The following is a 26,345-nucleotide window of genomic DNA, read 5'->3' as shown; positions in this document are numbered from 1 at the left end:
TTTTTTGTTAGGGTTTTGATGTAAACGAAGAACTGCATAAGATATGTTTCTACACAGTCAATAAAAGTGTACGAGATTTGTTGGTAAGTTTAAAAAAGGCCTTTTTTTTTGTCTATCTGATGTACTCAGCACTGAAAACTTGTAACTTTTGGAAAGTTTCTGTGAAAGTTACTGAAGTTTTAACTTCTTGGTTCAGAGAGAAACATTGTATTGAACGCGTTTTCAGAATGGGGACTAAATGTTTTTGTCTCTTCATCCATGAAATGTAGCTGCAGAAAGATTGTTGACGTGCCTATGGTTAAAATGTCATTTCTTGTATTTTGATTTTGATCTACTTCTCGTCTACTTGTACAGAATATCAAATCTTGGCCCTCTTGAAATTTAAATAAAAATGTATTGACCTCAGTGCATCCAGTATTTTTTCCTATAGTTGATTACTCTTCACACTTGCAGGATCATTTGCAACTTTAATATATGAGTAGAGAAAACCTCTAATCAGAGCTAATACTTTAATTTGAATTAAAGGTGAAAGTTTTACAAGAAGAAAATTATCTTTCTGAAAAAGAGAAGAAAATGATAGACTTTGTGCATCAAGTTGAAAACTTTTACTCAGAATCCTTCCAAGAAAATAAAGAGATTCAATCTCTTTCCAGGTAATGTGATCTATAGATTTATATTATTAACTAATAAAGTTAATAGGCTTTTAAATATGCAGACTTCTGTGTTCCATATGGTTTACTGCACTAACAAATGTAGTCTTCTGTAGTTTGTCATGTAGGACTTCATTTGCAGATAAAAGGTCAGTATAAAAACCGATGACTTTTCTCATGAATGTAGTAATTGCTGTCATGTTCTTTCCAGACTAAGTCATGACTTACTATTGTTAGTGCAGTGGTGGTTTTCTGTTCATGTTACCAAGATAAATAGAGCATTTTTAATAACTAAGGATATTGTTAGAATTGTTGATCAAGTGAAACGTATTGCAGTGGAATGTTTGCTCTATTTTTTGATATGATATCCATAATATTGCAACATAATGCAACTTAGAAAAATCTCTTACCAAATGTTTTCTTTTTAAAATTAAATAACTGTAAAAATGTCATTATACTTAACATTTAATATGTCAGTTTTGGAAAAATTTTTATTTGCTGATTGCTTTTATATGAGCTTTCACATTCTTGGCTCAAGTAAGTCCCTCAACCACTTGTACAACTCTCTTCAAAATGGAACTAGCAGAACTTACTGATCCTTTCATCATTTCTTGTTTCTTAAAGAGTAGTAACATATGTATTAATGGAAAACTTCATTGCAGTTTCACGAACTGGAGAAAGGAACAAGAACTTTCCAGACATACAGCTGTTTTAGACTCATTCCTGAATTGTGATAAACATCAGGTTCACAGTAGAGAATTCAGAGTGATGTTTAACTGGGCTCAGTGGTGGGATGAGCTTATTCAGGAAATGATTCTTCTCCCCAGAAAAACACGTGAAGGCAAGTACTTAAGTACTAAAGAGTTTAAGAAATTGTGAATTAAAAACTTTAGTGTCTTTGAAGTAGTATAATGCAGTTGTGTTGAAGTGGCATTGATGCAACAAAAGCTGTGTGCTACCACAATAGGTCACTTACTTTTTGTCAGAGAAAATGGTAAGTTACAGATTCAGTCTGAAACAAACTATTTTGTCCTGTTGTGTTCTGACAGCCATTTGTGTTTTTCCTGGAGAGAAGAGGTCGGAACTAGCTGAAAAAGACTTACCTAATGAGTTGCTATTTGTTGTAAATGAGATAATCCCTTGTGTTTTGTAAAGCTAGTTACAGGGTAATATTGTATTTAGCTTTTCAAAAGTAAATGTTTAACTAGCTGTAACAGTATATCTATCTCAGCATCATCTTTGCAAAAGGAAATACCAACTCATTAAAAATATATACATGTATAAAAAAGTCAGTATTTCCATAAATAGTGTTTGTGAGGATTTCTTCTTCTTGTGTGGTTTTTCTTTTTTTTTTTTTTTAATGCAGAATTCAAGACCTGTAATCCTGAGGTTCTTTGGAGGCACCTGACAGCCCAGCATGATTGGCTTAGTCTTTGTTCATGGATTGAAGAATCTGAGCCTCAGCAGAATTCATATGGACCAGTTAACTGGCCCCTTTTGAATCCAGACATTATTGACCAAAACATGTTATGTAGTGGCTTCATGAGAAATGAAATATTAAACAAACTAGCTAGGTATGTGTCCTTCCTGTGTTACACTAATTTTCTATTTTACATGGAATTCCTTAGAAGATCTTCTTTGTAGTTTTGAACTAAAACCACATTTTAGAACTTGAGAAAGAGATAGCTGCCTAACTGTATGTATGCTTTTTCTTTTTTCTGATAGAAATGGAATTTTTGTCCTTTCTGAGTTAGAAGATTTTGAACTTCTGCTTCAAAGATTGTCTTACCTTGGGGGAGTAATGCAAAATCCTCACCCTGTCCCAAAATTCAGTACTACAAGTGGTTTGGACTTCCATACTCGTTTTGTTCTTCACTGTTTAGAACATAATTTGCAGTATCTGTTATACACTTACTTAGACTATTACAGGTATGAATGCTTTATTTATCCATCCATCCATCCATCAGATTACATGCAAATTTAAATAGTAAAACACAACATTAGTAACTGTCTGGAGAATTTTTCCGAGGACCTTGCTACTTGGCAAGAAAGACCGCTTGGGTCACAGCAGTGTCATTTCATGAAAAGCTGGGGCAGTGTGTTAAATTTCATGCTGTATTTTGGAGCTTTATTCCTGTTGTTTTGTCATGATGAATTTGCATGTCAGGCAGTAAAGGAAACCATTATATGTGTAATCAGTATAACAATATAACCAATGCAATCTTAAGTGAGCTAAGCCAACTTGTTCTTCCGAAACTGTCTTTTGAGCACAGGCATGGGTTTATTCTCAATATATTGACAAATAAAGGAATTTCTAATTTCCATCTAAATTAGGATTAGTTGGGATTTGAAGAGGAGAAAGAAATACTGAGTTTTGGAAATGCGTATACTTTGCATTCAAAGAATAAAAAAAATTTCGTAGTTCTCATGCCAGTCTAACAGTGCAATTGAGTAAGAAGGTAGAAGTGGGACAGGGGAAAGCCTACAAATCAATTAAACTAGTTGCATAAAATAATCAGACCATGCAAAGAATGTTTTTTATGAATTGAGCCTCTTTGAGAAGTGTTTTGGGTTGTCAACCTGGGAAACTGCTACTTTCATTTATAGAAGCAAGCAAGCACAGAAATGTAGTCTTATGGAAGGGAACTGCCAGAGATGGCCTGTCAGTTGGAGCTGTACATCTTGTATTGATAGATGATACGATTTGACTCTGTCATGAAAATGAAATGAATTACTATATCACCAAGTCAGACGCTCTTTATTTTTAATGAGCGTTGCTGAGGCAGAGGATGGTGGTTTTTATGAACAAGTATTGTATTTTCATTGTGCTGTTGCTCATCTTGTTCCCAGTTTAACTGCTTCAAACTGTCCTATTTTGGATAACAAGGAATTGCATGAAGCTCATCCCTGGTTTGAATTTCTTGTGCGATGTCGAGGGGTTGCCAGTAACCCACGAGGTAGGAGGCTGGCCTCACTCAGCTATGGCCCAATGTTTAAACAGCTAGCTAAGTATTTGGGACATCTGGATTTACTCCTCTGTTCTGCTGCAGACTTTGACTATAGTAAATCAGTTCCTCACCTCTAAAATATTGATGATAATTCCTACTTAAACAATTGCAAATATAAATACATAAAGATTTTGAGGTTGTAAATGTGTCAGAATTGGTCTGTGTATGATCATCATAGCCTCCAATCTGATTATTTTAGTAAAAGCCTGAGCAGAAGGAGAATACATAAGGAAATATATATACATTAAAATTATGGCTTCCTCCGAGTTCCACGGTGCATTTTGGCTTCTCTGCACCTTGGATTATGTCTTTGCTTGGATCAAGATGTTGCTTTAGTTAATGATTGAAAATCACTAGAAATTCTACTCTCTAATTCATTAGAGAGTACTAGAAATTGTACTCTCTAATTCATTTAACTCTTTTTAAAAAAAAGCCTTTCCTCTTTTGTAGAGGCAGACATTAACAGATGATAAAAATAATAAGTACAGCTTGCATTTTTTCAGCAAATGTAATTAGTATTAGTAATTTGTAATGAAATGCAAAAATGTGGGACTTGGTTCAAACTCAATCTTCATAGGTAAAATTGTGGCTTGAAATCAGGGGAAACTTCATACAAACTAGAAAGGCTTGTCTCTATTAGTGAGTAAATAAAGAAAAACATCACTATTAACAGCAAATAAATAGAAAATTCAATTTGTTTCTTAGTCATAAAACAATTTTAAGCATAAATGAATAATACTGTTTTTTCATGATATTAAATCTTACTTTTCTTTCTTCTAGATCCAAAGATGATTTTTCAGGCCAGTCTAGCAAATGCTCAGATACTGATTCCTAGTAATCAAGCCAGTGTGAACAGCATGTTACTGGAAGGGCGTACATTATTAGCACTCGCAACCACAATGTATGCACCTGGAGGTATTGATCAGGTATTGTGTGCAACAACTTACTGACAAGTTTTTGGAGAAATTTTTGATTGATGTTTAAAACTAAAAGGAATAAGTTGCTAAAAATGAATACACAAATGCCACTGTATAGTTTCTTATGCAAAAATCTAGATTTGATGTTGCCTGTTCCAATTTTAGTTGACTAAATGTTACTTTCACAACAGTGCTTCAGAAAGTACTATGGTTTAGAAATAACAAGGTCGAGTGGATGTGAATTGGATTCTTTAACTCCTTCATAGCAGTTATAGCTGAGAATATTTATAGACACTTGTATTCTTAAAATAATTTCAGTTTATGAAAAGGTTTTCAAAAAACTTAAAATGATGTACCTATTTTTATTAGACTACTGTCCCTTTTTACAGTCACTTAGTGTTTTATACTAAATGAAACAATGGATTATTAGTCTCCTCTTCTGTTTGGGTCTGAATAGATGTTAGTCAGCTTCTTCTTTTTTTTTTTATTCTTAAACACTAAAAATCTGGGTACGCATCAAAAACTTTTTCTTACTGGTTACATTGTGCTAACTAACTATTGTGTTACAGAGATTTAAAAAAACACATCATAAAAATACATGCAGTAGAACAGACAGCTTTGTGATTTTTACCACAGTAGCCTAAAACTACAGTTGTTGTTGCAGGTTTGTCTAATATAACTTACAAGGATTTTTCAAAATATTTTTTTCTATTTTATTACCGTATGCCAAATTCCCATGAATTAGATAGATTGACACATTCAAAGATTGTTTTATTATTATTATCCTAATGCGGTTATTTCTTCCTAGTAAAATAATTTTACTTTTTTTTCAATATAGGTTCTTCAGAATGAAGATACAGAAAGAACTGTAAAGAAAGTTGATCCACAGCTCTTAAAAATGGCATTGACTCCTTACCCCAAGCTCAAAGCTGCTCTCTTTCCCCAGTGTACTTCCCATGGAATTTTGCCACCTGACATCTCTCTCTATCATCTGGTTCAGGTATACAAAATTTTTTCTTGAGAGCTGTTTGACAAAAGAAAAGCAAACTGAGAGAAGTTTGTTTTCAGCTAAATTCTGGTGGGTAGGGACAATGTTGTTTTCTTGGAATCCTTAATTGGGGGCTAAAGTTTATAGCTTTTTTTTTTTTTTTTGTAAATAATATCTCAATATTATTTATAATGAGTCTGCATTTTTAATCTAGACAACATGTAAAGACATCTGCAGTGTTTAACTTCAGCAGAGATTGTGTGGGACAGTGCTAGAATGTTAGAAAAATAATATTCTCGCTGTATTCAGTAACCAGGTTGTTTAGTATTATAAAAAATTGTTTTAAATTGTCTAAGTGAAATTGTAATTTAGAATTAAACGATAGCATCTACTAGAAAGTTATGACAAACATTTTTGGGCAAATGCCTTCTAATTGAGATATGTGATATGAAATGACAAGCTGATACCTGGAAGAAATACTATGAACTATTCATTTTTAGCAAAGTGGTAGTTTGCTAAGATCACAGTTCAACAAATACTTGAACATATTATTTCCCATTTCCTTAGATGAAAGTCTAAGCATTTCTTTGCACTTGTTTGTGTTCTGGTCCTACATCAGTAGATAAATTTGTGCTTTTGAGAGAGAGCTGTACAAGATAAAACTAGCAGCGCAGGCAATTTTTGACTGTCTGCTGCTGTAGCTTCCTGAAATATTCTCTGGTCTGGTCTGATATCAAAATCTTAAGCTGACTGAGTATATTTTGTGTCTAATCTTTCAGTCATTAGTGCCCTTTGATCCCACTAAATTGTTTGGCTGGCAGTCAACAAATACTCTTGCTTTATCAGGTATGTCACTCTCTAGTTTTATATGCTTTCTTAGCCTGTTTACTTCAGATAAAAGAACCTTTCAGTGGAATCACTTGGCTGATGAAATTATTCTAAAGGACTTTCCTTTTACAAAAATATAACTGATTGTACTAAAAATTTGCTTTGGAATTAAACCATGGCTAAATGAATTGTCTTTTTTCCCCTAAGTTCTTCACAGACAGGAATCTTCATAAAGTATTATGAGATAGGAAAGCATTATTTTTTTCCTTTAAAGGCAGATTGAGGTCCTAAGAACAAATGATCTGACAATGGCTGTTAGAAGAAGTTAGTGTTAGAGTTCTGTTTTTACAGTGAAAACTATAATTCCAGTTGGGATTGGATATTTTGAAGTTTAAATTAGAGAAAGAGAAGTATTTGACTATTATCTCATGTTCGGTAGCTGAAAGCCATTTCCTATGTTTAAATCAACTATTTTATCAGCTCATAAAAATGATGATATTCTTTCTAGATACATCAAGTGACTTTCCTCATTTTTCTTCCCCTGAGCTGGTGAACAAATATGCTATAATGGAACGACTAGATTTTTTGTACTATTTGCACCATGGACGTCCATCGTTTGCTTTTGGTACATTTTTGGTCCAGCAGTTAATAAAGAGCAAATCCCCCAAACAGTTGTAAGTCTTCTAAAAATGGTATTTGGATCATTCTTTTGATGTTACAACCTAGCACAAAAACTACATTAATCCTTCCTGACAGCATTCAAGAGTGGTGTGCAGATCATCCCAAGAGCACAGAATGGTGTAAAATTTACGTGTTAACTACTTGAAATTTTAGGTGTCCTGGAAATCTGTTCAGTCTAGCATTTGGTAGCATAGAAATAAAATATCGTTTAAAAGATGAGCTTTAATTTGAATTACTAAATAATATACACATAATAAAAGCAAAGAATGAAAAATGTACTAGTTGTATCAAACATAGGTAGGCTCTTCTTCTAATGAGCTTCTATGTCACTTTGTAGAAAAAAGATGCCACTTTGACAAGTCCTAAGAATGAATTTAAAGTTCATGTCAGACTCAAGCATCTCTAAATTTTTCAGTTACTAGTATGGAAAAATTTCAAACATCCAGTGAACCAGCTACTGTTTTGAAGCCTTTTACAGTTAATTCAGTGCAATCCAAAAATCAGATTCAGGTTCTTGATGCTGCAGTGCTTAGATTGTAAATTCAGCAGTATATCATTTTATACTAAAAACTACTGACAGTGGTTTTATTATTAGTTATCATGTCATTTGCATTGGCTTTAGTTTTTATTAAAGTTTATTAGATTCCTGACTCTGTGCCTGTCCTTTGAACATTTATTATGTATAAGGCTTTATTCGCATACCTACATTTAGTCTAAATATGAAATTCTTGGTTAGGGAACATATCCCATGCTACTAAAATCTTTGTGAGGTTAGTGAACTTTACAAGTATTTATTTACATGGGAAATGTTTGTATTTGACAGGTGGGTTGAAAATCATATGTATTAACTGGTGTTCTTTTTGTTGTAGGATTCAGCAAGCAGGAAATGAAGCCTATATTTTGGCCCTTTCTTTCTTTCATATACCTTCAATAGGAGCAGCCTGTGTTTGTTTTCTAGAATTGCTTGGTCTTAACAGCCTCAAGCTCAGAGTTGATATTAAAGTTGCAAACATTATTCTCAATTATAAAACTAGAAGTGAAGAATCTCAGCACAGTCCAATAAGAGACTCTTTTGGTAAGTGTCTTTTGTTTATTTTAAAATTGGGTGATATATATTGATCAGGAGGAGAAGCAGAGAGGGATTGAAAGATGGTGCCTAGTCTCTCAGGAAGAGTAAGATCAGTCTTTGAAGAGCTAAGAATTTTGCTGTTCTTATATTGCTATGTCTTACTAATCTTCAAGGTGCAGCTTGAACCTGGCATGCCAAATAAGTCTGGAAGACTGCAATATATTAAGCAGACAGAATTACTGTAGCCTGTAATGGATAGAGTAAAACAGCTGCCTAAGGCTCAGTGTAATTTTTAGTAAGATGCAGCTTAATGTTTTAATATAAAGTAGAGGATTAAATAGAGGGACATTACCAAATCTCTTTTTCTTACTTGAGTTTTGTCATATGATAGTATTAAAATCAAACGTTTGGAACTGAGAAGACATTAAATTTGTCCTACGAATAACTTTAGAAATTTGTATGTGCAGTTCCTGACTGTTTTTTCCTGACTAGGAAACTAGTGGGATTAATTATTAATTTTCATTTTCCTGATAGTTCTAAAAATATGTTGTTTAGAACTATAGATCAGGCTTGGGGGAAAAAAGAAAAAAAGCTTAGATGATTTGAAAGCTGAAATTCTTCTTCAAAAATTGTATAGGCACTTTGTACCTGACTTGACATGCTTACTGAAGTGTTTACATTAATAGGACTTGAGTTTCTTGTTTACTCTGCTACCTTTGAAAATATTTCTCTAATGGCAAAATAGTATCTCAGAAATAATAATTCATTTTTTTAAACAGTTGAAAAGTTAACAAAATTGTCTGAAGGTGAAAAAGAAGCAGCAGCAGAAATTCTTACCTGCTTGGAAGAAGCCTTTTGGGATACAATTGAGCATCAAGGAATAAATAAGTGAGTAAAACACCATTTAAAATTTTTTTTATGCCGACAATTTGACATTGAGTATTGAATTTTAACATTTATGTGTTCAGGTATTATTAAAGAGATCTGTTTATATTTTATTGCAGCAAACTGAATAACAGAATTTGAATTTAACATATAATCCTGATATTTCAAAAATTAGAAGTAATAGATGTGTATCGACAAGAATACTGAAATGTAATGAAGTAAAGGTTGCTTTTCAAAGCTTACATTTTCAGGATTGGGCAGCATACCTGCCTTGGTGGGAGTGTGCACAGGAAATACATTATGGAAGCTCCTGCGGTGGAATCTGATCTGTTCTGTAATGAAGTCAATGGAAATGCTTGTGTTGGTGTTTGCAGGGAGTGGATCTCAGGCCATATGATCAGCTTACACATTGTTAACATTTGATATAAATATTACTTTATTACAGCTGAACCTCAAAAACTTATTCTTATTCTTTTTTCTATTATTCTTTTTTTTTTCCTACTTTTAGATACAGTACGAGAAGTTAAAAGCAGAAATGCTGAATTAAAGTTATCTTTAAATTCTATGCAGGATCTCTAATGACTCTAGAAGGCAGTGGTCTTTGGTAATGCAATTCTGTAAACTCCATAATACCAGACTGAGTACATCGTACTTAAAGGAGTGTGCTAAATCTAATGACTGGCTGCAATTCATCATTCAAACCCAGCTGTACAACTACCAGCCAGATGAGGTAAGCTAACTGTGTATAATACTAAATGAAGATAGAGATTTTCATGCAAGGATGCTCTTTGTCATGATGGTCTTTTTGAAATTAAAAAAAATTTTAATAGAAGATACGTATATTTACAGAAGGATATCACATTGAAGGGACATTATAAAATTGAAACCTAATCAGTTACCATTGAGTTAGAAGTTGTTTCGGGATGTTTGGTATCCTCTGTTTGTGATTCCTTTACAGCTGGGTTTCTCTCCTTTTCTCTTTTTCTCTGCCTCTTGGTGTGTGGAAAGCTAACACAAGACAAAGAAAATTGACTCCAGAGGACTGGAGCAGCTTTCCTGTGATGAAAGGCTGTGAGAGCTGGACCTATTTAACTCAGAGAAGAGAAGACTGGGAGGGGAAATCTTATCAATGTCTACAAATATCTTAAGGGAGGGGGTCAAGGGGATGGGACCAGACTCTTTTCAGTGGTGCCAAAGTGACAGAACAAGAGGCAGCAGGCACAAACTGAAACACAGGAAGTTCTGCCTAAATATGAGGAAGAACTTCTTTGCAATGAGAGTGACAAAGCACTGGAACAAGTTGCCCAGCAAGGTGGTAGAGTCTCCTTCTCTGGAGATGCTCAAAACTTACCTGTTTGCAATCCTGTCTAACATGGTCTAGGTGACCCTGCTTGAGCAGGGCAGTTGGACTAGATGATCTCCAGAGGTCCCTTCCAACCTTACTGATTCTGTGATTACCAATGTGTAAAAATTAAATGAAATTTTGAAAAAGTAATGTAAGAACTGTAAAAATTCTGTTTAGATAAAACCTCAACAGGCCTGGGATTTTAACTTGTATCTTTTCATTACTCTTCCATGAGGAAAAAAAAATCTGTAACTATACAAAAATAACTAACCAGACACTAGAATTCCTTTTTGTAATATGTTGTTAGCAATAGAAGATATAGTGAAGATGAAAGTGAGTGTCTCTAGGAGGCATTTTACCTTCATGTAAAAGAAGGAATTTTGATGTTTTATTAAAGTATTTTGTGTTTGCAGAACACTTTAACCTCTCTAGATCTCCAGAAGTGTACTAAAAAATTTGAAGAAAGTTTTGATTTTTCTGCAAGTACTTAGTACTTCATTCCTCCTTCCCTCATTCCCTTTGAATTTCGCTTTATATAGATGCCTTTGATTCTGTTTTCCTAGGTCATTTCTATCCTTCAAGATTTCACTCCCATTTTACAAGATCACTTGACACTGGCATTGGAGAAGTTACCATTTTTGTGCCCTGATCTAGGAAGTCCTCAGAACAGTGCTACCAGTATGTCTGAGAGCAAAAATGAGGATAGTTTGTTCCAAATCCTTTTTCGGTGTCAGGGGAACTCCAACCCTTCATGTTACCTTTTGACTGAAGGAATGAAGCAGAATGCTCCCTTACTGGGTGTGTTAGCAGCATGTTTTCAAGTAAGTATTAAGTTATTTATGTTCTAGAGGTATGAATAATAAAAAAGTGACAATTTAGACATTTTTATTACACATAATTATGTGAAATGGTAGATACATAGGTTGCATTCATCAAGTTTTTCTCAGTTCTGATAATAATTGTGATTAGGATGACATATTTGGTTGAGTAATATATAATGAAATGACATTTGTCTTCTGGTTGTTATAAAATCATTTTTTGTGCATTTGGCAGGATGCTAACATTATCCATTGCCTCTGTGTTTGGATACTTACTACTGTGGATAATGTTACCAGAGCTGAAGCAACAAACCATATTCAAAGCTCAGTGGAAAATCATGAATGGGATCTTTATGACCTATCAGTTATCTGGAAGGTGTTTTTAAGAAAGGAAAAAAGTAAAATACTTACAAATGGCTTCCAGCTCTTTTTAAAGGTAAGGTCATTTCTTTTTAGTAGCTCCCTTGACTGTATCTCAAAGCTTCCTTGGAAAAGAGGTTGGCTGTAAATTCCCCTTCTGTCTTGCTATTTTTAGGCTGAATAGCTTGGGGATAATCCATGAGAAGTCCTGGCCAAATAAGAAAATCTTTGAATGGAAATTCTTGCAACTATTAGAAATTTGCAAATCATGTATCAAGCTTGCATGCTGTTTTAAATAAATAAAATCTTCATTGTTCTGGCACTTAGGAACACAAATTCTTCATTTATTGATGTACATTCAGAAAAGAATTACAACCTGTTTTTATATCTTAAAGGATTCCCCTTTACTCTGCATCCTGGAGATGTATGAACTATGTATGAACTTCAAAAAATATGTTGAAGCTAAAACGAAACTAGATGAGTTTCAGATAAGTCTCACAAAAGTGAGTAGAATTCATTTGCTGTAAATGTCTTTGCCTGGGTCTTCTCATATTAGGATGTAATAGTCACCTAATGTCTTACATGAAAATAATGAAAAAGGGTAAGCTTAGAATAGTCTAGGAGCTAATTTGTGAACTGGTTTCAGCAGATTATTTTTATTGCTTGCAATTGATGGAAAAATGTTTTTGACCATTTTGTTCAATACCCACATTGCATTTTTAAATTGTTTTGTTTTAAGTTGATATGGGCAGATTGAAATACATTTTGTCTACCTTGTGTGAGCAGTTCACTTTATGAGGGGTGGCACTGACTCAAGCAGGACCACTGGTGGTAAATTGAATTACTTGTGGTGAGTAAATGTGGGATATTCTCTGTTCTGCATTGACTAGAGCAAAAGAATATTGTGGTGATAAATCAGTGACTTACAGAGATTTTTGAAGACAAACAACTATTCTTGAATATGTTTGGAAGTTTCTGAAGGGAGCTTTGATACTACTTTAGTTTTGGCATTTGTCAGAAACTGTAGACTTTACTTTGAAAACATCTCAGTGAACTCAGTTATGCAGGCCAATTTAAACACTAATTCAGCAGTTGATTTTAACAGGACTGAAGTGATTCCCTGCTGTGTTCCTTGTTTGTTACATGCAGATATTTTCACAAATTATTTTGCTTCTTTCCATCACCAGTTTCTAATTCCCTGATCATGTTAGTAACTAACATTCCAAGTCATTAGTGATTGTTTTCCTTCCTGCAATTCAAGGTCAGATTAGATCAGTGTGACATACATAATGGCTACATACATAATGGATATGCTTATAAACTATACAGCTATATGACAAAAACTATTAATCTAGCCGTTTATTTTACTGCCCATTTCTGATCCTTCTTGCGTCTTTCATCTGCTCCATGTTTATCAGGAGTAATCTATGGTTACCCTGTCATAAAATCTACTGCTTTCAGATCAAAGGCAAACATATACATCAGTGATGGATCAGAGCCCCCTTGGGGATGCTGTTCATTTGTTAGAGAAGGATTTATGTTTGGTACCCTTCTGATTTCCAGCTTGATTTCACCAAAATGGATAGAATTAATTCTTTTTATTTGCTGCAGAGTATGCTTGCAAAAAACCGCACTCAGTCCTTTAAAAATCTTTTTCATATACACAGCTTAAAACTGCAGATGAACTAACACCTTCACAATTACCTGTGCAATGGTTGGAGTCACAAGCATTATTTCTTCTTGAACTGATGATGCAACAGTGTAGAACAGAATATGAATTAAGAAAAATCTTAAAGCTGTTTGCTGCAGCAGATGATCTTCTACTTGATGGTAAACACCACATCCTCTACTAAATGATCTTACTGTTTTAATTTAATAACCACATATGATGTTTTTAGAGTAATCAAAAGTGTTTAAGTCTATTCAGAATATTTTATTCTTGTGTAGGAATTTATGTAACAAGAATTGGTCCTTACAGTAAATTGCAGTGGGGATAACATAATTGCCTGTAATTTTATTTGAGAGAAAAATTAAGTGCAAGAGTATGTTGATAAGGAATGCACAAGCAATCTACAGAAATTTTAGTTATAGGTTTAGAATATACTTGCAGTCCTGTGAAAGCTTTAGAATGTTAAATCTTCACTTCTTCTCTGGCTAGCCTGCATACTGAAAGAAATAACAGAATTTCCTTGGGTTTAAAAACCAACTGACGTTAATTGTTTATACTCTTTTAAAACAGGCCCTTATGTGAAGAAATTGTGTGCACTCAGTGAAACCCTGCAGGATTCATCCGTATCAATTAATCACTCCATTCTAACCAGTTACAATACAGAGACATTTCAGAATGAGTGCAGATCAATTCTAGAGCAGCTGCAAGAGAAAGGAATGTTCTCACTGGCTCGGAAGGTAGCAGAATTAGCTGAATTGCCGGTGGACAATGTAGTTACACAGGAGGTACAGTATAGTTAAATAATGATACTTAATATTGTTATTGTTGGCAGTATTAGGAATGTTATTTCTCAGCCCTTTAAAAAGAAATCTTCAAATCTCTTTCAATTTGAAATGCAAATACAACAAACAAGTAGGCTGCAAGTGCTGTGCTCAAAAGGACAGTGGAACTTTATTCTATTGCAGTTCTTACTTGGTATACAACCATTTTTTTCAGTGAGAAAAGCAGATGGATTTGTTGCATATTGGGACACTTAATCTGAATTCCTTTTTTAATACTCAGGCCATTCAGTATGATTTTTCCTTTTTAAAATATTGTTATTGAAACCTTCTATGAACTTTTCAGGTTCTAAGAGATCTACACCTATTAAGAAACACTGGACAGTGGCATCAAAACCAGACAAGAATTGAATTCTGGAAAAAATGTAATGACAGCTTTGTGAAAAATTCCATCTCAAGCAAAACTGCATCTGATTTCTTTTTGAATCAGGCAAACACGGTGTTTCAATCTTCAGCTCATGAGAAGATAAGCACCATTATGGAGAAACATCTGTTGCTTACCCTAGCTGGCCATTGGCTAGCTAAGAATGACTCAGTGTCACTGGATAAGTTAGAAGAAATAGAGAAGCAGATCTGGATTTGTCGCATCACACAACAAAACTTATCCACCTGTGAAGGGTCAGACAAATCGAGATTTTCTTGCCATGTTTTAGTGAACAAAGATCTTACCTTTGATAATTTAGCTAAGGAGTTTTCTTTTTCAAAACTGCCTGCTCTGAACACACCAAAATACTTAAAGCTAGAGGGTTTTGCATTCAGAGAATCTCAGCAGACGCTGACTAATGATGAGAAGGAATCGCTCAAGTTTCTGATTGGGCGCCTTCTTGATGAAGGAAGTGTGCATGAAGCCAGCCGAGTTTGTCACTATTTCCAGTTGTACAACAGAGATGTTTCACTGGTGTTGCACTGCAGAGCCCTGGCCTCAGGGGAGGCTGATCTAGACAAATTACACACAGATATTCGAACTCTCCTTGTAGCAAGAGAGAAGACAGATGAGAACAGCGCATCTCAGCCAAGCAGAGTCCCAAGCAGTAAGTAACACTAACCGGTTCGGCCGCTTGACAGGTAATACCACTGTCAGGGTCCACTGGATTCTTGCTCTTTTTTAGGGTCTTCCTGACAGCAAGTTATTTACTTGGTTCATAAATCCTCTATTGAAATGAATTTGAATCTTTGTAATAGACATAAAATCAATGAGCTTCAAGCAGAGCGTTTCTGTATACCATTTTGTAATCTTTTAAACGTTCATTTTTTGTAGATCACAATTTAGTTCAGGTAAAGTAGCATTGTACAGTTTTGTAATTATCTGTGATCCTGTTCTTGGAATATACACTACAGTAAATCATGAATGTGTTTCTGAAGCATGGAAATATTTTAATTAATGTATTTCTCTCGATTCTTGGTATATTTTAATGGTTTTCGTCTTTCTTAATCATAGTAGGACTGACACTGATAGGCAGTGTTTGTATATAAAGTACTGTGTGTATATTTATAAAGTCTGAATAAGAAGCTGTCAGCTAGAAAATTACTTTCTAAGTTAACGGATAGGAAGCTTAATAGAAATAGAATAGAACAAACGAAGTTTAAGCCATCAGGAAGACTGCTGAATGCATATACTTGCTCTCCTGTTCTTAGAATTTTGCATGTGAATATTGTTACAAATATTTTGGAACATCTGTGTTCTGTCGTATTCTTTACATCCTAAAACTTCACAAAACAATTCGCAGCTACCATGAGTTCAGTTTTCAAGGACTGAGAAACTATCACATATTTGCTACGTCAGTGGAGTCTTTCTTCAAGTATAAGGCTTAGTGTTGCTATCTGTCTTTATGAGAAAGGAATTTATTGTATTTTTGTTTCCAGCATCAGGCTTAGAAGAGTGGACACACATTGTGGCTCCTTCACCAGATGATCATGTTGTTGTCAGTCTGAAGGCTCTCACAGATGAATGTGTCCATGGGAGAAACTACTGTAGGCAGGTTCTCTGCTTATATGAGCTTTCTAAGGTATGTATCTAATTGCATTGCTGGAGAAATAGTAGTGGTTTCTGTCAAGCTGTGCTGTAGAGGTTTGTGGAGAGAAGGGGAGTGTTCACCAGCCAACTGAAAAAAAGGTTAGGAGGGAGAAATTACCAGCCCTTTGTGTGGCTTAATGGCCAGGTGCATCCTACGCATTAAGTGTTGAAATGAACTCAACTCCTAGACTCTTCCCTAACCCTTCATCTTATTCCACTAAGCCAGATTCCAGCCTCTTGAATGTGTCTCTTTAGTGCATTTTTTAATAGTCTTTCAAGAACATGTTGCGCATCCAGTACCTTGCCAGGTACTACCAGGTCTTTGTTCTGAGATGCCTTCTTATTTACCAGTGATCCAGAAGAGATCGCAGTTGCGTTAGAAGTTCTAGCACAGAAGTGCTCTGTAGACTCCAAACTGTAGCAGCTCTTTACCCAAAGGCAACTCAGACAAGTGGCTAGTAAGTCCCCAGCATTTTGCCCAGACAGCAGTAGGAGTAGTAGACTATATTTTGGCTATATCTGGCTACCTTTGTGCATCCTACAGCTCAGCTCTGCTTTTTGCCAGGAGATGCTGTTGCACACTTCTTTCAGGGTACAGAATCCCTTTATATGGTACTTGGCCCATAGTTTTGGAATGTAATGTTTGTTTCTGTGAATAAAACCAGCAATATGTGCTGAAAATATTGGTGTCATCCACTTTGCAGAGGCTCTTGGGTTTTTCTTCAGTGTTTTTCAGGTCTTAAACGTTCAGAATGTTTGAGCTAGGGAAGAATTAGTCATGTGAATGACTTGTTTCCTTCTTGTACTGCCCTTAGACTACTTCTCTAAAGCTGCATGTCCATACTTTTGAATTAATAGATTGCTGAGTCTATCACTGTGTTGGAGTTTTTAGTTTAATTTGTAATGTAATATGTTATAGCAGACTTGCTGGGACCATTTTCAGAGCCTCAAAAGTTCCCCTTCCAGATACAGCAAATGCAAAAGCTAGGATATCTTTTGCACTGTTTGTAATATGTAGAGAAAAGGAAAAGTAACCTGGTAAGTGAAACTATCATGTAATAAAACACAGTTCTTGCCTTGGGATGAAATACAGATTCCTCTCTTGGTTTTAGCTATTTTAAATGTTACAGTTAGTAGTGAGTGTTAACCGTCAAAACTTATTTGCCATCTTGAGCTGGAGAGCATTAATACTGAAGATAAACAGATGAAGGCACTGTTATCTGGTGTAAGGACAGGTTATATTTACATTTTTGAAACTGAGTTTTACCTACTTCTCTTCCACTCCTCTCTTATATCATCAATAAGGTGATGTACTGCTGGTCAATATATATTCTGTCACTGCGTAGCTTCATCTGAATGTACATATGTTTCTTAGGAACTGAACTGCTCCTACAGTGACATGTCAGCCTGTGATCCTGAAAAAGTGCTTTGTGCAATTCTGTCATCCCACCAGCCAGACAGATGCAAGAAAGCTCAGGCATTCATCACCACACAGGGTCTCCAGCCTGAAATTGTGGCAGAGCTGGTGGCTGAAGAAGTCATGCAGGAATTGTTGGTGTCTTCAGAAGGGAAAGGTAGTAAAGGGGCTTGATCTTACATTTAGGCTTTTTTGGTTTTTAAATATGATACCTGTGTATCTGAAAAACAGTTCTTGCTCTCGAGATATTTGAGCACTAATTGTCGTAGTTAATGTTTGAGCAGCATTGTAAAGCCTTATACATACATTTATTTTTACTTGCTTATATTCTATCCAATGTGGTATTGAAATAATTAAGGCTTTATATTTTTATGGATGTAAATTTAATGATACAAAAGAAGTGCCGTTTTGTTTTTTTAATCATGATCTTTTCAACCCCACATCATCTGATTTGGAAAGACTCCTGTTAAAAGATTTTTATCTTTTTTTTCATTGTGAAATGAGAGGTGTTCTTCAACATAGTGAGAATTTATCTGGAGGGCTTTTGTAATTGAGTATTTTTGACAGTGCTGCAACAATAGCAACAAAGTTCCCTGTTGAAACAGAGGCACAGGGTTGAGATTTGTGCTACTAGGTGTGGTGCGCTCTCACTCCTCCTCAGCCTTACACTCTTGCTGCTCACCTCATTATCAGTTCACTTGCATTAGCTCAGATGGTTCAGAAGGTTCAACTTACTAACCCAGCAGAAAGAAGAATTTTCTGTTGTGTTAGTGATTCTAATTGGTTCGTGGGAGGGCGTGAGTATCAGAGCCACTGCAAGGGATGGGTTAGAATTGTGCTGTATAAAGGAGAGAAAACAGCCCCTCTTTTCAGCAGCCCCAACCTATTGGATTTGTGAAATCCTAATCCTAGTTACAGTAACAGTACAGTTGTTCAGTAGGATTGCACTGGATTGAATTGGCAAGAAATAGTATCTGATTCTTAAATTAAAGCAGTAAGATCAAAAGTGTCTTTGGAATGATTTTTAGTTCAAGTCCTACCTCAGTCTCCAGACTCCAGATTGTTTTTCTGTTAATGTAGCTAACCTCTCCTGAGCAATTAGTACTCCAGATTGTTTTTCTGTTAATGTAGCTAACCTCTCCTGAGCAATTAGTACTTGTGACATAGCACTCTCTCGCTCTCTCTCTCAATTTGTGTGTACACAGGGCAAACACAGGTTCTTAACCCTGCAGTTGAGAGTCAGACATTCCTACAGCTGGCTAAGCTGTGCAAGGATCATACATTGGTTGGCATGAAATTATTGGATAAAATTTCTTCTGTGCCCCGAGGGGAACTATCGTGCAGTAAGTAAATGGCAAATAATACTTGATGCAACTAGTGCGTTATTAATAGTGATATAACTTGGTTTAAAATCACATAACAAAGAATGAAAACCATGCTGAGAAAGCATCTATTACTGATCTCAAACTTGATGATTAAATTAATAGATCTGAATATATGCACAAGAAATGAATATATTGTTTAAGAGCTAGATTAGTTTACTTTTCATACAAATTACAGATTTTTTTTTTGTGCTCATAACTGGGAAAATACAGTCAGTGAGTTACCTTAACTTCTGTAGTTACACATAACAAGGAGAATTAGTTTCATATTAATCATGATTAGAAATTGCTTTCTTTATCCATTTGTTAAATTAACTTTCAAAGTCTTTTGTTTCTGAAGTCTCTTGTACACTTTGTAACTTTATAGGTCACAGAGCGGTAAATAGGTTTACAAATGTAGCCAAGGTAATACAGTGCAAAATGGATATTAGTATTTTCATGTATGGCTTACTAGAAGTTAGAAGAAAGTCGAAGAAAGAATGTTGGGAAGTAACGTGTTGGGATACTATAACTCTCTCTGAAGTCTGTATGTTATTGTACAGTATTTTTACACATGGAGATACAATCTGTTTATCTCAAAATCAGTTGTATAGCTTTGTGAATTTTAGCATATTATTTTCAAAATCTGCATTTTTAAGTTGTGTACCAGGTCATATACTACTTTTTTTTATTATTATTATTAAGTGCATTGCATGGTGCTGAGAGTATGATCTGGGATGCCACCATGTTACAATTGCTTTACAATATTAGATCAGGCATTTCATGAAAAAAGGAATATACTATAATTTATTGCTTTAAGTAATTTGTTTAGTGTATGGAATTATGAATGTTTTTTCAAGTCCATGTGCAAAACTTACGGCTTTCCTTTTTCAAATGGGGAACTGACTGGTAGTAGTGGGGTACTTATACATTTATCTGTCAGCTTTTGCTGAAGGGGGTTGCAAATTCTGTGTGTTGAATAAAATAACATTTCAGGAAATGATCCAAAAAACCTAGACTTTCCCACAGATTGAGAAGCTAGACTGAGCATGTGCTGTTGCAGAAACTTACTTCTTAAAATTCCATAGGATGTAACTATAAAAGCTCAACTTTGTAATCCAATTCTGCTTTTAGCTTGAGAGATTTTATATCCTCTGCAGAGATGGGATCAGTTTTGGAGAGAGATGTAATAAACTTCCTCAGCTTATTAACTGAAACATTTGAGTTCTTGTATTCTTCAGTTACAGAATTGCTGATTTTGGCCCATAATTGCTTTAGTTTGACTTGCCACATGGAAGGAATCACTAGAGTCCTGCAGGCAGCACGGCTTCTTACAGATGAACATTTGGCACCTAATGAAGAGTATGGACTTGTGGTATGTATCTTTGGTCCTATATGTATTTATCCAGGTGCTGTATCAATGTTTCCATGTACATATTAGCAAATACTAGTGATCTTGAGCCAGTGCAGGGGGAATGTGTGACAGAGTAGAAGACAGTATTTCACCTCTAATTCATTGGTCTTGTGGTGTGTGTCTGTAGAAGCTAAAGGTGGGTGCTCACACGTGCTGATTGACAGATTTTTATATCATAGAGGCTATTAGAAGACTTTTCTGGAAAAACAGAGGTGGGGATAATGGAATGCTGAAGTAGGAAGAGTGTAGTAGGTTAGACTGGAAATTTCAAAGTATTCAACCACTAGTGAAATGTAATAGTTTGTAATACCGTGCTGTCATCCATCTTTTAATCGTGCCTGGAAAGAACTCCTCATGTCTGAGACATGCCCAATATATTGGTGTCACTAGGAGAAGGAATATTTTGAGGGGCCTAGAAAGTCCACTGTATATTTCGGTTAAGGGAAAAAAAAAAAAAAAAAAAAAGAAGAAGTCCTTTTACCTCACAATAAAAAAGATGCAGTAGATTCATTTCAAAATAGTCTCCTTGGCTGTAAGAGTGTGTCTGCCAAATGCAGCCCAACTAACTGTGCCATGAAGCTGTATCAGCTGGCACAATGCTGCATTGCCTTGTGCTGCCTTACCCCTAACAAGATAAATCCTCTCTCACAAGACAGTTATTTCCTTTTTTATTTTACACTTCATACTTACACTGTTATTTCCACAGGTTCGTCTTCTAACCGGAATCGGCCGATACAATGAAATGACCTACATATTTGAATTGCTGCATGAGAAACATTATTTTGAAGTGCTCATGAGAAAGAAATTAGACCCAGTAGGTGGAGGGTGCTAGGGGGGATAAACTTTCAGAGAATTGTGTCTCTACATCAGAAACTGGTATTTACAGCAAGGTGGAATTACTTGGAAACTTTAATTACTGGAGTGTAAGAAGTGTTATTCTAGTTTTATAGTAATTAATTCATTCTGGATTGTGTTCTGTTTTTAGCTGAACATATTTGTTCTAATGCAGTTCAGTACTGCAGTGAGAACGGTACTGAAAGATTAAGCTCTGGAATGTCACTTGTAGTTTTCATGACCTGTTTTGGTTCTAATTCCAGTTACTGTTTAATGGATTTTTAAAAATCATAAAATAGCAAATATTTATAACTTTCTTGTCACAAAAAAAGTTAATTTTGATATTTTTACGTAAATAAATGCATAGCTACTGAATTTTCTTATCTTACATAATGCAGTCCCCAGGTATATCGTGTAATACTCCCATTATGTTTTAAGATAATGTGAAGAAATCTCAGATAGTGTAATAATCACTTTTTGGAAAATGGTACCAGAATAATTTGCTTGTGAGCAATAAAATATGAATAAAAAATAGGCTCTTAATCTGATATTCTTTCTTCTGACCAGAGTGGGACACTGAAGACAGCTCTACTAGACTACATCAAGCGTTGCCGCCCAGGAGACAGTGAAAAGCATAACATGATAGCCCTTTGCTTCAGTATGTGTCGAGAAATAGGAGAGAATCATGAGGCTGCTGCTTGTATACAGCTTAAACTCATTGAATCTAAGCCCTGGGGTGAGTGGGAACTACAAAAACAAGAAATACAAGTTCATATACAAGTTCATCTGTGCTGTTGTCAGCACAACACTACTGATTTCTGAGAGTGAAATTATCCTTTAATGTTGCACACGCTATTATTGTTTAAGGAGGAAAATTTGGTGGGTAAATGCAGTTTTGACTGACTATTTTGTGGTCCCGATAACATCCATTACACTTTCACTGGCTGGAAGGAAGGAGTGGTCCTATTTGCTGAGCTTGGAATATCCCTGTACTTTATTTATCTGGCTGCACTGGTATATTTTGAAGAGTTGAGATTTTTGGTTCTTACCATGATTGATGAAATGTTCCTGTAGTACCATGCATGGGAGAAGGTAAGGACATATGCATGTTTTCCTCACTTCAAGAGGATGTGACAGAGTTTTCAAAGCTTTTTTTTTTTTGGTGTATTTTTGTGTAAGATGCGTGTTAACAGTTGAACTTAGTGAGTTCTATACAGCTCAAAAGACTGCAAACTGAAGTCTCACTGTGAAACAATTAACTTGCTGTAAAGGTAGCTAAAATAGAAGCTAACCAAATGCTTTTCTTAACTTAGCTGACAATAGTCAGTGCTTGTATCTACTACAAATGAATGATTTGGATTTCTTTTTCAGTTCCTCAGTCACTTGATTATGGTTCTTGCAATAGCTTTGGTCCATAAAAGAACAAGTATCACTACTACTTCTCCCTTGTTCAGAGCTTTTTTTTAATACTAGAAACCTATTTAGTCTCTTGCTGCTTTCTGAAACAATAGTAGCTACAGACTTAGTACAAGTAAGTATTTTTGTAGCTTGTCACCTGTGTAAAAGATCAGTTATTTGACTTTTTTCTTTTTTTTTTTTTTCCCAGAGGAGTCTCTTCAAGATGTGGCAAATTTAAAGAAACTGCTGATGAAAGCTCTGACTCTCTTTATTGATGCAGCAGAAAGTTATTCTAAGGTAAAATGAGATAGAATGTATGACTTCTGTATAGCACTGAGAGCACATGAAGACTGAACTGGGAGAACAAACAAAGCTGCTCTAAGGAGGTTGTGCAGAATCCCATCCTAGTTGAAACGGAGCAAAAGAAACTCTTGTGCTCTTGCAATTCAGCAGTATCCCAGCAGGTCTTAATGACACCATTGTATCAAAGAGCTGTCTGTACACTGTTCCCTGTTCAGACTTTAACATCTAGGATTACATTTAGGTTCCTTAATCTTAGGAGTGATCACGAGCTTAAATGCTTTACAGGCAAACAAGAATAGAACAGTATAAAGAGTTTAGGAACTAGCCTGATGATGAAAGTATTTGTGGTGAGCACAACTTCCTATTAAAGTAATGAAATATGATCAGTGGTAAAACTTGCAGTGATCTGAAAGATGAAATACAAGACAACTTTGAAGTGTTTAGTGTTGCTCTCAGGAAAATTTATTGCTTTCTTATAGAACCATGCTTCAGAAACTTGGATTTGTCTTTGTCTGATTTATTAAATAGGACTCCTGTGTCCGCCAGGCCTTGCGCTGCAAGCGGCTAACAAAGCTGATAACCCTCCAGCTGCATTTTCTGAACACCAGTCAGAGTACTATGCTGATTAACCTGAATAGACAGAACTTGATGGATTGCATCATATCCTTGCCTCGATTCTATCAGGTAGGATAAGAGGATGCTGTAGTTGTGCTTTTCTGAGGATAGTTGTTGTGAACAATGGGTACCTAAGCACTGTGCGGCTCAGATGTTTCCATGTGGCCACAAAGTCAGTGACTGTGATCCCATCATATTGTTACATTTGGGACCATGCCTGGAGATCTAGGCTAAGTCCTATTCCTGACAGTTTTAGCAGCTCTTATTGTCTTGCTGCATTGTACAGCCAGGACTTCAGCTATCCAAGGGCTCTCGTGCTGCTCTGTCTAATTTACATTGACATCTTTCTTCAGTTAGTAAACTTGAGAATAAACAGAAATGGCTTTTTAGAGAGAACAAATGACCCCCCCCCCTTTGACATGCTGATGTCAATGCCTTTAACATGATGTTTGCATTCCCTTAATTCTATAGACTGTTGGTTTTTCAGCTTGTGTGGCAGCCACCCCTCCCCTTCTGCTCCTTTGGGGTTTTGGGGGCATTTTTTGAGACAAGGTGAGGAACTGCTACTTTGTTTATATGCACTCCTGTTGCATAAACCTTACATCTCCTTTAAGCAGTTGAGATCTATAAAAGTAGGCAAAGATTTCCAGTGTTGTAATTAAGGTGAGGCTTGTGTAGACCTTCACATTGTTTAGAGGTCAGGGAAAATTATTTGCCTATTTTGTTATTCTTGTATTCCTCTGTAATAGGGCTGCTCTCAGGAACAGCATAGGTAGATGTGCCAAACAGAGGACCTAAAATATTTTAACTGTAGGAATGTTTCTGTGGAAGAATAAACTCTTCCTGTTCAGTAATGCCAGCATCTTTTCTCCCTATAGGCTACTATCGTGGCTGAGGCATATGACTTTGTTCCAGATTGGGCTGAAGTTCTTTATCAACAAGTGATCACTAAGGGAGACTTCAATTACTTAGAAGAATTTAAACAACAAAGACTACTCAAACCTAGCATTTTTGAGGAGATTGCTAAGAAGTAAGTAGTTCTGTAGACAGAGAATTTCTTTTCTACAGGTGACTTCAGAGGATCAAGCTGCATGTTTAAAAGCATATAGATCTGTTTAGTACTAATTATAACCATTTCTGGGATAAAGCCTAGTATATAGGGACCTGAGGTCTATGTTCAGTATCTTTTAAAGCATGTTGTGGAAATAGCGCTAGGTGTGTCATTTTTATTGAGTGGGATGAATGGGGTGCCTTAAGGGTGCTGGTGAGATCAATTTTTTTTTAAATGAATCGGAACAAACTAAATAGCCAGAAGAATCAAATAAATAGGTATATTGAACACAACTCTTAAAAAAAAAGAGAGGAGAGAGAGGGGTAGTTCTTGTACTAAGATCATCATAATCGTCTGTGAAGCCTTTTTCCTATTTCATTTTTACATAAAATTCTTTTCAGAGTTAAACAACACCCACCTACTGATGCCGCTCTGAAAAATCTGAAGAAATTTCTTTCTTACTGTGAAGACATCTACACGTACTACAGATTGGCTTATGATAACAAGTTCTATGATGTGGTAAATATGCTTCTGAAGGATGCACAGACTGGCTGTTGTCTTAATGATATGTTATCAAACTAGACTCCAACCTCTCTGCTGGCTCTGACAAGAACTAGTGCCACACCTTGCATGGTTAGTACTGATTCTTTAACAAATGTTTTATCAACTACCTGCTTACAATGATATGCTGCTATGTGAAAGTTTCTATAGAAGAGTGGTGGTGGCTGTAAGTATATAAGATGCTGAGACTGTGTTAACCTTGTTGTGTTTTTTATAATAAATCCTACTCTTTACAAAATACTTGACTAACAGACTGGCACAGTTAGTGATAGATCTCAAGAGATCCAGTGGCCTTTTAAAATAGGGGGGTGGTTGATAGATTTCTATAGGAATTTTATCCAAACAAACAAAAATAAAGGCTGAGGCAGAATTTGCAGAACATCCAGTAGACTGACAATGAAGTACCAGAAGGAAAATTGGTAGGCTCCTTTGAGAATGTTAGATACACGGTAAGATGTTCCATTCTTTTTATATTCTTTGATTCCAGTTTCATTATCAAACTAGAAGATAAAAACATATGCTAAAGTGCAATAATCTGTACAGATCTAAACATCATATACTTAATTATTTACTACTATCTTGGAGTTAAAAAAAACCCCAAAACAACAACAAAAAAAAAAAAAAAAAAAAAAACCCAAAACCAAGCACAAGATTAGATTCCATAGTTATGAAACTTTAACTCCTTGTTTAGAAACTTCTACTGGACAGACGGGAATTTAGTTTGTATTGATGCCCTGTCCTGAGCTAGTAACCATAGCATTCTGCCTTTAAGATGTTTTGGCAAGTTTACAAGATTGGGTCTGGCGTAACTGTAAAAGATGATGACACGTGACCACAGATTTCTGTCTGAAGCAAAGTTCCACTTTGAATCTGCATTGTCCAGAAAATAAATATAGTCTGAAGAGCTTTCCACCAATTCGAAACGGGGGTCTCTTGCCCAAAACTAGAGCTGAGTGTAGCATACAAACAGCTTTTAAGTAAAATTACTTACCTCAAACAGTGATACAGTATTATCTCTAGATGTTATCCTAGCAACAGGGTTGCTACAGTAATTGTATTTTAATGAGCAAAAAAGATGCTTACTTGGTCTTACATCTTACCAGTTCCTTCTGAGTACAGATGTTCATGCTAGCAACTCTTGCATTTACCTGAAGTATTACTCATCCAGCACTTACCTCAAATGTGCAGTAACAGTGTTAAAAGCTGTAAAGAGATCTAATACAGGTCATTAGCTCCTTTGATACACCTCTAATAAAATATTTTTATGTAGTGAGGATTAAGCAAGAACGGAACTCGTCATTTTAAATGACAATTCCAGTC

At 35.5% G+C, this 26,345-nt stretch overlaps 1 protein-coding gene across 2 annotated transcripts in view; it reads left to right on the top strand.

The window, feature by feature from the left end:
* Nucleotides 1-26,345, top strand: part of SPG11 (SPG11 vesicle trafficking associated, spatacsin) — a 42,438-nt gene that overhangs the window by 10,211 nt on the left and 5,882 nt on the right. The window contains exons 12-40 of one of the 2 annotated variants that reach the window (XM_062583971.1): nucleotides 12-83; nucleotides 526-653; nucleotides 1,313-1,491; nucleotides 2,017-2,224; nucleotides 2,376-2,579; nucleotides 3,501-3,607; nucleotides 4,439-4,584; nucleotides 5,414-5,575; nucleotides 6,343-6,409; nucleotides 6,900-7,065; nucleotides 7,942-8,147; nucleotides 8,921-9,029; nucleotides 9,597-9,756; nucleotides 10,935-11,192; nucleotides 11,425-11,625; nucleotides 11,945-12,052; nucleotides 13,217-13,379; nucleotides 13,789-14,003; nucleotides 14,344-15,088; nucleotides 15,921-16,063; nucleotides 17,447-17,645; nucleotides 18,694-18,831; nucleotides 20,091-20,224; nucleotides 20,970-21,077; nucleotides 21,665-21,833; nucleotides 22,704-22,792; nucleotides 23,327-23,482; nucleotides 24,292-24,443; nucleotides 24,866-24,983. In XM_062583971.1, coding sequence (XP_062439955.1) covers nucleotides 12-83; nucleotides 526-653; nucleotides 1,313-1,491; nucleotides 2,017-2,224; nucleotides 2,376-2,579; nucleotides 3,501-3,607; nucleotides 4,439-4,584; nucleotides 5,414-5,575; nucleotides 6,343-6,409; nucleotides 6,900-7,065; nucleotides 7,942-8,147; nucleotides 8,921-9,029; nucleotides 9,597-9,756; nucleotides 10,935-11,192; nucleotides 11,425-11,625; nucleotides 11,945-12,052; nucleotides 13,217-13,379; nucleotides 13,789-14,003; nucleotides 14,344-15,088; nucleotides 15,921-16,063; nucleotides 17,447-17,645; nucleotides 18,694-18,831; nucleotides 20,091-20,224; nucleotides 20,970-21,077; nucleotides 21,665-21,833; nucleotides 22,704-22,792; nucleotides 23,327-23,482; nucleotides 24,292-24,443; nucleotides 24,866-24,983 — 5,010 coding nt within the window. Of the gene's footprint in view, nucleotides 1-11; nucleotides 84-525; nucleotides 654-1,312; nucleotides 1,492-2,016; nucleotides 2,225-2,375; nucleotides 2,580-3,500; nucleotides 3,608-4,438; nucleotides 4,585-5,413; nucleotides 5,576-6,342; nucleotides 6,410-6,899; nucleotides 7,066-7,941; nucleotides 8,148-8,920; nucleotides 9,030-9,596; nucleotides 9,757-10,934; nucleotides 11,193-11,424; nucleotides 11,626-11,944; nucleotides 12,053-13,216; nucleotides 13,380-13,788; nucleotides 14,004-14,343; nucleotides 15,089-15,920; nucleotides 16,064-17,446; nucleotides 17,646-18,693; nucleotides 18,832-20,090; nucleotides 20,225-20,969; nucleotides 21,078-21,664; nucleotides 21,834-22,703; nucleotides 22,793-23,326; nucleotides 23,483-24,291; nucleotides 24,444-24,865; nucleotides 25,223-26,345 lie in introns of those variants that run through there. The other variant, XM_062583970.1, reaches the window with a different exon arrangement.

Source organism: Rhea pennata, chromosome 10 (genome assembly GCF_028389875.1).
Source record: "Rhea pennata isolate bPtePen1 chromosome 10, bPtePen1.pri, whole genome shotgun sequence".
Lineage (NCBI taxonomy): Eukaryota > Metazoa > Chordata > Aves > Rheiformes > Rheidae > Rhea > Rhea pennata.
This window is presented reverse-complemented; position numbering and strand designations above follow the sequence as displayed.